The 12,082-nt window shown below is 39.3% G+C and overlaps 1 protein-coding gene across 1 annotated transcript; it reads right to left on the bottom strand.

Moving 5' to 3' along the window:
* Positions 1-747: 747 nt before the first annotated feature.
* On the bottom strand, positions 748-11,818 carry IL1A (interleukin 1, alpha). Its single transcript, XM_010834113.1, has 7 exons — positions 11,734-11,818; positions 11,047-11,101; positions 9,686-9,734; positions 7,807-8,029; positions 6,116-6,289; positions 4,288-4,409; positions 748-2,101 (listed from the first exon to the last, which is right to left on the bottom strand). The coding sequence occupies exons 2-7, from the start codon at positions 11,091-11,093 to the stop codon at positions 1,910-1,912; spliced, it is 807 nt and encodes a 268-aa protein (XP_010832415.1). The 5' UTR covers positions 11,094-11,101; positions 11,734-11,818; the 3' UTR covers positions 748-1,909.
* Positions 11,819-12,082: the final 264 nt, after the last annotated feature.

Raw genomic sequence — 12,082 nt, 5'->3', positions numbered from 1 at the left:
CGGACATGACTGAGCGACTGAACTGAACTGAACTGAACTGAGCTCACCCACTCTGCAATAGCGGGAAACTGCGAATCATCTTGAACTACTCCTTCCCCATTAATTCCCACATCTAATTCCAAGATCTCTTGATTTCAACTTTTTCCAACTCAACATACTTTGTATTCATGCTTTCCAAAAGGATTCATTAGTCTTTAATGTGGTTCTGAATGTGTGAATTTGTATAAACACATGAACACACATGCTGTGTTTAATACAAGTTTTAAATGAACCAGGGAATATTATCATTCCTAATGCCATTTATGTATACTGACAAGCTAAAAAAGAGGAGAGAAAAAGCATAAAATCTGGGTTTAGTTTTGTAAAGTAATAGTAATTATAGTTATTTTTATGAATTCTTATCATCTGTTCCTAATTATACCATGAAGTAAACTAATGGTTAAAATGTGCCAGATTTATTTTTTTTAAGCTTTATTCAATTATGATTGACAATAATGTGTCAGTTCTCATTGTTGATGGTAATGTAACACTACGATTGGATCATAACTTTTAGAACCTAGAAGGAACATTGCTTATGTTCCAGAAACGAAAGTTTAGATAACGCTTGTTTCATGGTTGCTAAAGTTAAGTTCATCCCATTTTAGCTAGTAGGATTTGATAACAGATGAAACTGAGTAACACAAAAATGCCAAATCAAGTTTAAAGGCAGAGGAGTGAAAGATTTTGGCCAATTACCATCTCAAACAAACAAGGCAATTAATATAAATTTATTATCGTAATCACAGGGCTCCCAGGTACTGGAATACAGAAGTTCATGACAATGGAAAAGGCACTTTGAACCAAAGTGCGTTAGTACCTCGGACTTACTCAGCCTAGAAAACACTGTCTACTATTATTGAAGATACCTGGTCATACTCAGAGATTGCAAGGAATTGCCATAAATATAATAATATGTTATAAATAATAATAATATCTTAGAAATAATGCTTATAAATATATATGCATATAAATAATAACTTAAAATAACATTTCATGCTTTGCATTCTTCTTGAGGCTCAGCTTCAAGAAAAATTTTACTTAAATGAACTCATTGTCATAAAATACTGTTGAGGTAGGAGGGCTATTGTCATCATTACCTTGATTTTGAAGATGGTCAAACTGAGACCCCGGAGAAGGCAATGGCACCCCACTCCAGTACTCTTGCCTGGAAAATCCCACGGACAGAGGAGCCTGGTAGGCTGCAGTCCATGGGGTCGCTAAGAGTTGGACACGACTGAGCGACTTCACTTTCACTTTTCACTTCATGCATTGGAGAAGGCAATGGCAACCCACTCCAGTGTTCTTGCCTGGAGAATCCCAGGGACTGCGGAGCCTGGTGGGCTGCCGTCTATGGGGTCGCACAGAGTTGGACATGACTGAAGTGACTTAGCAGCAGCAGCAGCAGCAGCAAACTGAGACCCCAGAAACTTATAGTATTTGATAAAGGGTCCATCAGTGGCTTAAAAGTAGAAGCTGAGCAGTTGGAATGAAATTGTGTGTCCACGGCTTATTCCAACTGCTGTCATGGGTATTAGTATTCTTATGCCTTAGTTTACTCATCTATAATATGGAAAGAACCTTTTGTAGCCACAGATAGTAGCCTCAGTCCTCCCAAGATTATTGTGCAGAATAATAATTAAATTGATTGGTAGTTTGCAAAGTATAGGGTGTTCTTTAAATAACAAGCAACATTATATGTTAGTGTTGGACTTTGTGTTCTCTCTTACAAAGAGAGTAAACATTCATTTAGAATTACAAAAGCTCAGCACATGCTCAGCGAGTGACTAACACTGAAGGGCTCGACTCCTTCATGTACATAGTACATACGGATGGTCACCACTTTACAAGTAAGTAGAGTGCACAGTCAAGGCTATTTTTCCAATATCTGAAAGTCAGTGATCGAGGGCGGCCCACTTGCCATGTGCACCAATTTTTCTTGCTTTGTGGCAATAAACAACTTTGGATGGGCAACTGATTTGAAGTAGTCCATAGAGCCATGCTTTTCCCAGAAGAAGAGGAGGTTGGTCTCATCTTTGATGATTTTGGGTGTCTCAGGCATCTCCTAGGATACAGAGAACAAAGATCTGTTAGAGAACAAGAAGATGCTAAAAAAAGAAGTGACCTCAATCCTTTGGCATTTGGCCTTCGTGAGAAACACAGCACTTTAGGACTATGACTACGTAACATGATGATACAAGTTCTTCATTTGTTCATTCCAAAAGCGTTCATTACATGCCTATTAGATGTATGGCCCCATCTATTCATAATAATTAATTTCCTTAGTTAAGTGGAGAGAAATCCAATTTCATCATGCAGATTGCCAAGTACACTAGTGTCTCGTTGTATCCTGGCAGGTAGGGTGAAACATCGCCTCTAACACGGGCATAAAGCATTATCAAATTAGTGCTCAAATCTGAGCACTAATGACTCTAAGCCCTGAAAACCTTTTGACCTCTAAATGTCCAAAGCATACTTTGGGAAAATAATTTAGAATTCAGACATGTTTATCTCTGTATTTAAGTCAACAATTGAAAGTAAAAAAAAAAAAACCCACCTCAACACACACAACTTCCCAGGCATATCAGCAGTCCTTTGATATGCAATCCTTTGAAAGGCAATCCTTTCAAGACAATTTTTTGACAGTTGTAATCTCTTTAGATCATACTCCTCTTGTGAGTATGAGAAAAGTCTAAAAGTGCTTTCATGGAAAAAGAAAATTCAAATTCTAACTTGAGATGCTTCTCTGTTCTTTTAATCTAAAAGAACTAAACATCCTTTTGAGGTTTCCCTGGGGTTTTCAATGTCAACAAGGATTTTGTTTTCCAAACCTATTTTTCTCCTGTTTTTCCCCCCTATCTCAGTAAATGGAATCTCCCCTCTTCCTTCTGTTGGTTCAATTTCCCAAATATAACCAGATTCTGTCTCCTTCTTTTCACTTGTCTCACAATTCTCCTCACTCACCCCAACTGTTATTATAGCATCCTAATTGGACTCTATTGCCTCCTTTCTATTCTATTCTCCAAGTTAGAAAAAATATACAAAAACAGGACACTTCTCAGTTTGAATTCCTTTCCTCTACTTATCTTTCCTCTTTTGCAGAGTACCCTAGCTTCCAGATCCTTGGGTGTTCCTTCTGATCTTTAAAACTCGCCTGTAACCTCTTGAAGGTCTAGGGCTAGGCGCACTCAGACCTCTCTATTTGGAATGCTCGCCCCATCACCCCTTTGATGGTATACTCCTTTCTATTGACAGCTCTCATCTCACAGGGAGCTCTGTCTAAACAGTAGGGTCCTATTTTCTCTCTCAGCACACTGTTCATTGGCTTTACAGCATCTTGCCCTTTTTTTTGCTGGTCATTTGGCTCATCTACTGTCTGTGTCCCTTGGAAGATTGAGTTCTATAAGACTTTGGCTCACTACTGTCTACTGAGCTGTTTGACACTCTGCTTGAAAACCGGAAGGCTCTCAATAAACAACGTTTGTTGAATGAATTCATGATTGAAGCTACTGCCCTACTCTGTAGACATCACTTTCATCTCACTTGATCCAGGAAAGAAACACATGCACCCACATAAATCCTAGTTAGGGAGGGACTGGGTGGTGAATTATACATTTAGTGAATAAGAGTCATCTACTAGTCAGTGGAGAAACATTTGGCTGTAGTGGGCATGTGTTTATGTCTTTATGTTCGGACGGGAAGGTGGTAGTGGAGATGAGGCTGATGACACAGAAAACTGGCACCAATGAAGAGAGGGAGGAGGTGGAGTCAGAAGGCCAGGGTTCGGGGCTTGGCTCACAGCTTTTTGCTTTGTACCCTTCGACAGGTGATTCATCCTCCCTAATCTCAGTGGCTTACTGAATTTCTTAGAGGCAGACTCCATTGTCCTAACGCCTACTATCACGTAGGTCAGGTAAGTGTCAGTAGAGCTCAAAGAGGGATGGAATAAATAGATGCCCAGGAACGGGAGGTGAATAAGGATCAGGCAGGGAAAAGAGCAAGAAGAAGGCAATTTCCCTTTTATGTACTTTGCCACTGCCATCTTGCTCCGTCTTGCTGTCTCACAGATCCTGCCTAGAACTGCCTCTGGGGATAGTGGATCAGAAGTAGGATGGGAAGGTAGGTAGGCAGGTGAAACTGTGGTAGGAAGGAAAGAACTGGGTCATCCTGCTATGGGTGTCTGCCTCTTGGGATCATCTACAAATGCATGGGCTGTAAATGAAGGTAAATTGGAGACTGGGAACAACTGACCTTTAGCAAGACGGGTTCGTCTTCATTTTGAGCACTCACAAACAGTTGAGTTTTTGAGATTCTCAGAGTCACAGGAAGCTGAGAATCCTCTTCTGATACATAAGCAACCATGTCAAATTTCACTGGCAAAGAGAAAAGCCAAAAAAGAAAGTAAATCCATTGTATTTGTATAAAATCAAGTGTTCATGAAGATGCTGTGTGTGTGTGTGTGTAGTTATGTCCCCAACTATGATGTAAGTACCTGAAGCTCAGAAATGGAATTTACATTGATACATCTTTGTATCCCTCACAATGTCTGCCATATTCACTAGGCAAGTAAATACCTAATGACTTTAGAATTTTCTATGTTGAACGAATGTTTGTGGGTGGAGTATTATTGAATCTCTTATAATTATGTTAATGGGATAAGACCCTGGAATTTGTGAAGTCATGAGTAAAATGGGGAGATTTAGGGAAGCTGATCCATTCATATGTTGCTAAGAATAGTGAAAAGCAGTTCAGCTTTCCTTAGAGAGCAATGCTTAATAAGAGCTGTAAAATTATTTATGCCTAGAAATCCAGCATTTGGAATATGCTCCAAAGAAATATCCTCATAGGAAAAGAAATAATTTATACAAAGACATGTGCAACTGAATTATTTAGAGGAAACCCTGGACACCTGCATAGCAACATGACTGAATATCCTAGTGCCATTAAAAATGGCAAATAACATATACTCTGTCTATATATGGGCAAATTATGTGAAATAATATCAAGTAGGAAAACAATTTATTTTGTAGAACACAAGATAATTTGTGAATGTCATAGAGTAGAAAGCATGTTAGCTGAAATATACCCAATCAGAAACAGCCCTGCTTGTTAGCACAGAGTAACCTCTTTTGATCTCTGGAAATCATTTTGTTTACTGATGACATGTCCTTAAGCTAAAAATATGTGCAACATGGAAGCTGGCTCGGTGTAACAAAATTTCTTGGATCCTAAATTTCATTCTTCAGAACACATGCAAATCTTCCTGTTTTTTTTTTTTTTCCTTTAAAATTATTGGGTGCTTTGCATCACAATTATGTTATCAAAGATAAGGATTCTTTCTAGTTTGGTGTTATTAGGAAGTTTGATCAGCAGGCTCCTCATTGGCTTCTGAGTAAATTTGGGTAAGTCATTATATATTTCTGAGACTCAGTTTCCTTACCTTTAAAATCTGAGGATAAGAGTGTCTCAGAGAACCAAGGGAGATAATACCTCAGAAAGCTTTTTACTGCACTTAGTGCTTTCAGAGCTAGGACACTTGTTAAAGCTTTCAGATTTGGCTGAAGTTTCTGGCCTAACCCAGAAGTTTTGTTTTTTTTTTTAAACCAGGGGTGAAGTGCTTCATGTGCAAAGCCAGGAATCTAGAAAGGTTTATTCTTTAAAAGCAGAAAGCTTAAAAGAAATGCAGAAATAAAAAGGTGAGAAGAGGGCTTCCCTGGTGGCTCAATGGTAAAAGAATCCGCCTGTGAATGTGAGAGACAAGGGTTTGATCCCTGGTCCGGGAAGATCTCACATGTGGTGGACAACTATTTAGCCACTGCTTGAGAGCCCAGGAACCACAACTACTGAGCCCTTGTGCTACGACTGCTGAAGGCTGAGTCCCCCATAACCCCATGCTCTCCAACAAGAGAAGCTACCACAATGAGAAGCCAGAGCACTGCAGCTAGAGAGTAGGCCCTGCTCCCCACAACTAGAGAAAAGCTCTTGCAGCAATGAAGACCCAGCACAGCCAAAAATAAATAAATAAATAAAATCATTTTTTTTTTTTAAAGATGGGGAGATGACAGAATTGTCCATTTACCTGCCTCCTCCAGATTATTTAATGTAGTAGCCGTCAGGTATGGACCTGACATATCTCGAATTATACTTTGATTGAGGGCGTCGTTCAGGATGCATTCCTGGTGGATGACTCTCATAAAGTTGTATTTCACATTACTCTGGAAGCTGTAATGTACTGATCTGGGCTTGATGATTTCTAAAACCATTATCACAAGCTTAGATTAGTGTCCAAGTACAAACACAGATGATGTATCTTCTCTAATACAAGCATACAAAGTAGTTATTGAAGGCACCTGAAGAATATCCCAAGGGAGGTGAGGAAATTGACATAGAAGTGAAATCACCCTATCAGCGGAATTATTTCAGGATTACCCCTGTGGTTGCTGCTGCTGCTGCTGCTAAGTTGCTTCAGTAGTTTCCGACTCTGTGCGACCCCAGAGATGGAAGCCCACCAGGCTCCCCTGTGGTTACTTATCTCTAAAAACTTTGATTCTTCCGGCAATGGTGGGTTTTTTTTTTAAGAGATCACATGTACAACTTTTTTGGTTGTTTGAAGGTTTGGAAGTAACTGGGAAGACTCCTTGTATTCTTCAACTACATTTTCAAATGAATGCACCCTGAGAAAAGAATCCACTAAAAATTTTATATGTCACTGAGGTGCCAGTATAAATGTCTGCCATCTTTTTGCTTTAAAAAAGTTTTTTTTTTTTTTTCTATCTACCACCTTTCTGAACGGTGGTATGTTTCAAAGCTTTACAAATCTTCATGGCTCTGAATAATTTTACTTCCAGGAATCTTTTATCACTGAGGAAATATATGATGACAGAAATCAAGATTTATTACAGAAAAGACTGTAAGGAAAGTAATGTAGTGCTAGCAGTGGTAAACTCTGTGGGGTAGTGTAAGTAATTTTATTTTTTTTCCTTGTATTTTCTAGGTGAACACGTGTGATCAACTGTTACTTTAAAAATATTAGATTTATAATTCACGAAGAGGCTTGTACAGAAGAGGCATGGGAGAAAACTCATGACATCTATAGTCAGGTAGAAGTGATATGATTTGATGCTCTACCCTTACACACTGTGAGATTTTGGGCAGGTCACTATCTCACTGAGCTTAGTTTCCTCACATATAAAATGAGAATGCAGGGTTGTCTGAAGGTTAGAGATAATGCAATCATTAATAAGTTAGTAGTGTTTGTAGTATTAGCAAAAGTAATAATAACAATAATAGCGAACATTTATTAGGTATTTTCTATGTGCCAGGCATTATTTTCGTTCAGAAGCTAGCAAGTGTTGACTCATTTAATCTTCACAACAAGTAGGGGCTTGGATTAACTCCATTTACAGTAGAGGAGACCGAAGAACAGAAAGGTTAAGTAACTTGCCCAAGACATAACTAGTATGTGGGACAGCATAACTTGTAAGTGGTCACTCACTAACGGTATATAATTACTTTCTGCCAACAGGCTAGAAGTCACATGACTTAATCATATGGCCACCAAGTAAGCCTGTGAGCACATATGCTAAGCTCAAGTACCTACTGCTCTCTGCCCTTTGCAGAAGGATAAAAATTAATTTTATTTCTTATAATTATCAAATGGGTGGTTGCCCTCTTGTTACTCTGATTTTAGGTTTTATTTTCCCCTGTACTCTGCTGTCTGCATTTTCTTGAAAACAGAAAACAAGGATATTATTGTGTTTGACCCCTTACCTTCTTCTGTGTTATTGGCAATGGCTTCCAGGTCATCATCGGTGATGAACTGATTTAAACTCAACCGTCTCTTCTTCAGAATCTTCCCACTGGCTGCCACCATCACCACATTCTCCTTGAAGCTAAGCTTGGGTGTCTTAGAGGTTTCCGAGGTATCCAGGGACATAAACTTATTCATCTGGTCCTCACGAAGTGGCTCATAGCTTGCATCATAGAAGGACTTCTGCGATGAAGGAAAATAGAAACTAAGAGGCCAGTGAACAAGACTCCTTTACAGTAGGAGTTTTATTCAACAGTCTCAGAGAGAAGAGTGGCCATTTTGGCCTTGGCAACCCACGTTTCATTGGACTTTCTCTCCCCCCACTCTCCTTCCCCCTTTCCTCTGTATCCCTCCCCTTTCCCCTTTTCCTCCCACCTCTCCTTTTAGGATTTCCCTCAAAGGATGTGATCTTGGCAAGGTTTTTTGTTATCCCTCTTCAGACTCAAAAATGAGACCTTGTTATACTTAGTGAAGTAAGTCAGAGAAAGACAAATACTGTATGATATCACTTACATGTAGAATCTAAAAAATAATACATGGCTTCCCTGGTGGCTCAGTGGTAAAGAATCCCCCTAACAAGGCTCACTTCCACAGGAAGCTCTGTGGAGCAATTAAGCCCCTATGTCACAACTGTTGAGCCTGTGCTCTAGTGCTCGGGAACCACAACTACTGAGCTCACACGCCGCGGCTACTGAAGCCCATGCGCCCTAGGGCCCATGCTCTGCATCAGGAGAAGCCACCCCATGGAGAAGCCCGAGCACTGCAACAAAGAGTTGCCACTGCTTGCTGCAACTAGAAAAAAGCCCGCGCAGCAGTGACCCAGAACAGTCAAACATAAATAAATAAAATTATTTAAAAAATAACTTGAAAATACAATGAACCCATATACAGATTAGCAATAAACTCACAGACATAGAAAACAAACTTAATGGTTACTAAAGGGGAGAGGGAAGGTGAGGAGGGATGAATTAGGGGTATGAGATTAGTAAATTCAAACTACTATGCATAAAATAGATAAGCAACAAAGATATACTACATAACACAGGAAATTATATTCAGTATCTTGTAATAACCTATATCAGAAAATCATCAGAAAAAAATGTATCACTGTACTCTACTCCTGCAGCTAACACAGTATTGTAAATCAACTACACTTCGGTAAAAAAAAAAAAAAGATGTTGTGATGAGACAGGTCTTCAAGTGATGCTAGTGAGTAACTTAGCCTTCCTGTTAGTTCTTCCCAGAAGGCTAAACGTCTACTTGACAAGGCTCAAATATTTTAGGAATACTCCTTTAGATACAGATACAGCTTTTAGAGTCACTATCAAAGACACACAAAGCAGGACCTATACTGTTTTGTGGTCTCTTAGCGAAATAACACAGAATCTGAATGACTGCAGATTTTTTACTTTCAGTTGGCCTGCTTCCTCCACCTCAGCTTCATGGACTATTAGATCTAGAAAGCGATCTCTAATCTCTGGAGCTGATGTTAGAGAGGATATCCACAACATATCATTTAAGACCCCTGGGGAAGTAGCCCAAGGGGGCTGGCCCGGGAGGGCATAAGCAACTTTCTGATGGAAGGCTGACCCAGGAGATTTCATTCTTGGAGTTTCAGGTTCGTTCTGCTCTGTTCTGGGAAAATCCACTGAGATGAAGGGTGCCATCACCTGTTAGTCTAGAGAAGGAGCTGGCCTCACTTATCATGAAGAAATGAATCTCTCTGGACTTCTAGTGAAGGCAAAACAAATGCATCTAAGATTCAAGCTGTTGCTGTTCTAGTAGAGAAAATACTGTGTACGGATAGCAATCTTCTAAGAATTACAGTCATTTGCTTACCTGATTGAGAGAGAGGTGGTCAATTTCAGAAGTGTAGTCTTCATTTTCACTGTTAAACAAGATGATGAGAATTTAATTCTGTTTGTTGTATCACTACATTCACTGGGCAACATATTTTAATAACCAAACTAGCCTTGGGTAACACACATGCATAGCCATTATTGTCATCTTTGAAAATTAAGGACTTCTATGCATTCACATCCATACAGTAATTTGTACCTGATAATCTGAAATTAGTAATCATCAGGCCAGGCCTTGAACTTTACTTGTATTCTATCGATAAAAATGAGGCTTGGCCAATTTACTATATAGCACAGGTACTGTAACCTATAATGGAATATAATCTGAAATACATATATACATATATAACTGAATCACTTTGCTGTACACCTGAAACTAACACAACTTTGTAAGCTAGCTATACTTCAATTAAAAAATTTTTAAAATTAGCTCCCCCTTCACCAAAATAAACAAATAAATGAGGCTTGGCTAACGGATTGAAGAGTGGTAATTGAATTTCAGGGAAAAAATTTAAACTTAAGAGAGAAATCCTTTTGAAGCACTTCATCTAAATTTGAATCAAATAGGTTATTTGTTACACTTTGCTTTCATGTATTCACTAAAACAGATTTAATCATTTATACTTTGCAAAACATGCAGGCAATATTTCCACTGTCTACTCTGTGTTAGTGTGTAGGTAATGTGGAACACTGCATCTGTTTAAGGTGTTCTACAAGTTAAACTTTTTATTTATTATCTTTCTTTCGCGTCTGAATGAGACTGACTGCGTAGGTTTCACATGCTCAAATTGCTGTGAAGCCATTTCCCATTCCAGATTGAGATCAAGAAGTTTTCCTAAGAAAGGTTTCTCTTTCTGACAATCTATTACTGTAGCAGGGCATGTGAATTTGACTGAAGCTGGGTCTAAGTAGATGTTGAGAATTGCTAGGAGTCAGGAGACCTTAAAAGTAATCTTTCTAAAATGGTCATCTCCCTGTCAACAATTTCACCTTGGTTTACCTACTAGATGCTTAATTTCCCTGAGTCTTCTCTGAATCTGCCCTGACTTCAGAGATAGAACACATCTCTACAGCCTCTGCTGGTCTTGCCCCATTGATAGTTAGTGTAATCCTAGCTGAATTCTTTCTTTTTAAAAAATATTTATTTTATTTACTTGGCTCAGCCAGGTCTTAATTGCAGCATGTGGGATCTAGTTCCCTGACCAGGGATGGAACCCTGGGTCCCCTGCATTGGGAGCACACAGTCTTACCCACTGGACTCCCTGGCAAATCCCTCCTAGCTGGATTCTAATGTGCCTTGCTTCCCTCATTAAGTCACAAGAGACAGAATCTCTTTTCTACCTGTAACAGTTCTTCAGGTCTTCAAAGAGGTCAGGGACTTTGGCCATCTTCACTTCTGCAACAGAAAACACCAGTAGCTGTCAGTCTGGCCTTTGTGTGAATAAGACACCTGCAAGGGGAACCACCTCCCTTCTAAGACACTTAATGAATGACTGAGCTCACACCCAGCATTCTTCTTTTCACTCCCTTTGAATGATCTGCATATGTATTTGCCTCCTCTGCTAGACTGTAAACTTCTGTTAGAATCTCCGTATCTCTTAGGCATCCAACCCAATGCATTGCATTTGGTAGGCATTTGATGAAAATTTGAATAAGTAAAAAATCAAAACTGAAAAACCTCAACAAGCATGAAATATTTAATTTATACAGTTGCAAGAGAGAGAAAGAGTTAGAAATTCCCAGTTTTCTCTGAATAGTTTTTGATAGCAGAGAGTACCCCCAAAGGAAGGCTTGGCTGTAATCTCATGCTCTCATAGGAAACCAGTTCCTCTGTTGCTCAATTTCCCACCAGCAGAGAGAGAATCATTTTCTGAAATCTGACTATGATTCTAATTCACCCGCCAAACCAGAGTGGGACGGCAAAGGAAGGAAGAGGCTTCAACTTCAGAGAGGGCAATTTGAGAGATCACAGCCAAGGAGGAAAAGCAAAAAATACTATAAGAGCCAAACATGTGATAAGGACGATACCTTTGCTGAACCGAGCTAGCAACAATGAGATGACTGGCTCCCTCGTCTTCGCGTGGAGGCTTGAACTGAGTCAGGCTACTTCGCCTTTTGTCTGCTCCGGAGTGGGCGTGGCCACGATTGCGATTGCGTCACTGGGAATTTACAAGAATTCTGTTTTGTATGTCAGTTCATTCAACCTATACCGGTCCAAATAATGACAAATTATATACTTGAATATAGTGTTTCCAGGAAAAATTCCTAGAGATTCCAGGAGTTTCTGACTTGATTCATTTATTTATTGCTTTTGCTGTTAACAGTTTTAAACGTGTGGTCTTAGAAAAGGGGGAAAGAGCAAGAAATTTAAATTTCT

Source organism: Bison bison, unplaced genomic scaffold, assembly GCF_000754665.1.
Source record: "Bison bison bison isolate TAMUID 2011002044 unplaced genomic scaffold, Bison_UMD1.0 scf7180017864020, whole genome shotgun sequence".
NCBI lineage: Eukaryota > Metazoa > Chordata > Mammalia > Artiodactyla > Bovidae > Bison > Bison bison.
Note: the sequence above shows the minus strand (reverse complement) of the source record. Positions and strands in the feature narration are given on the sequence as shown.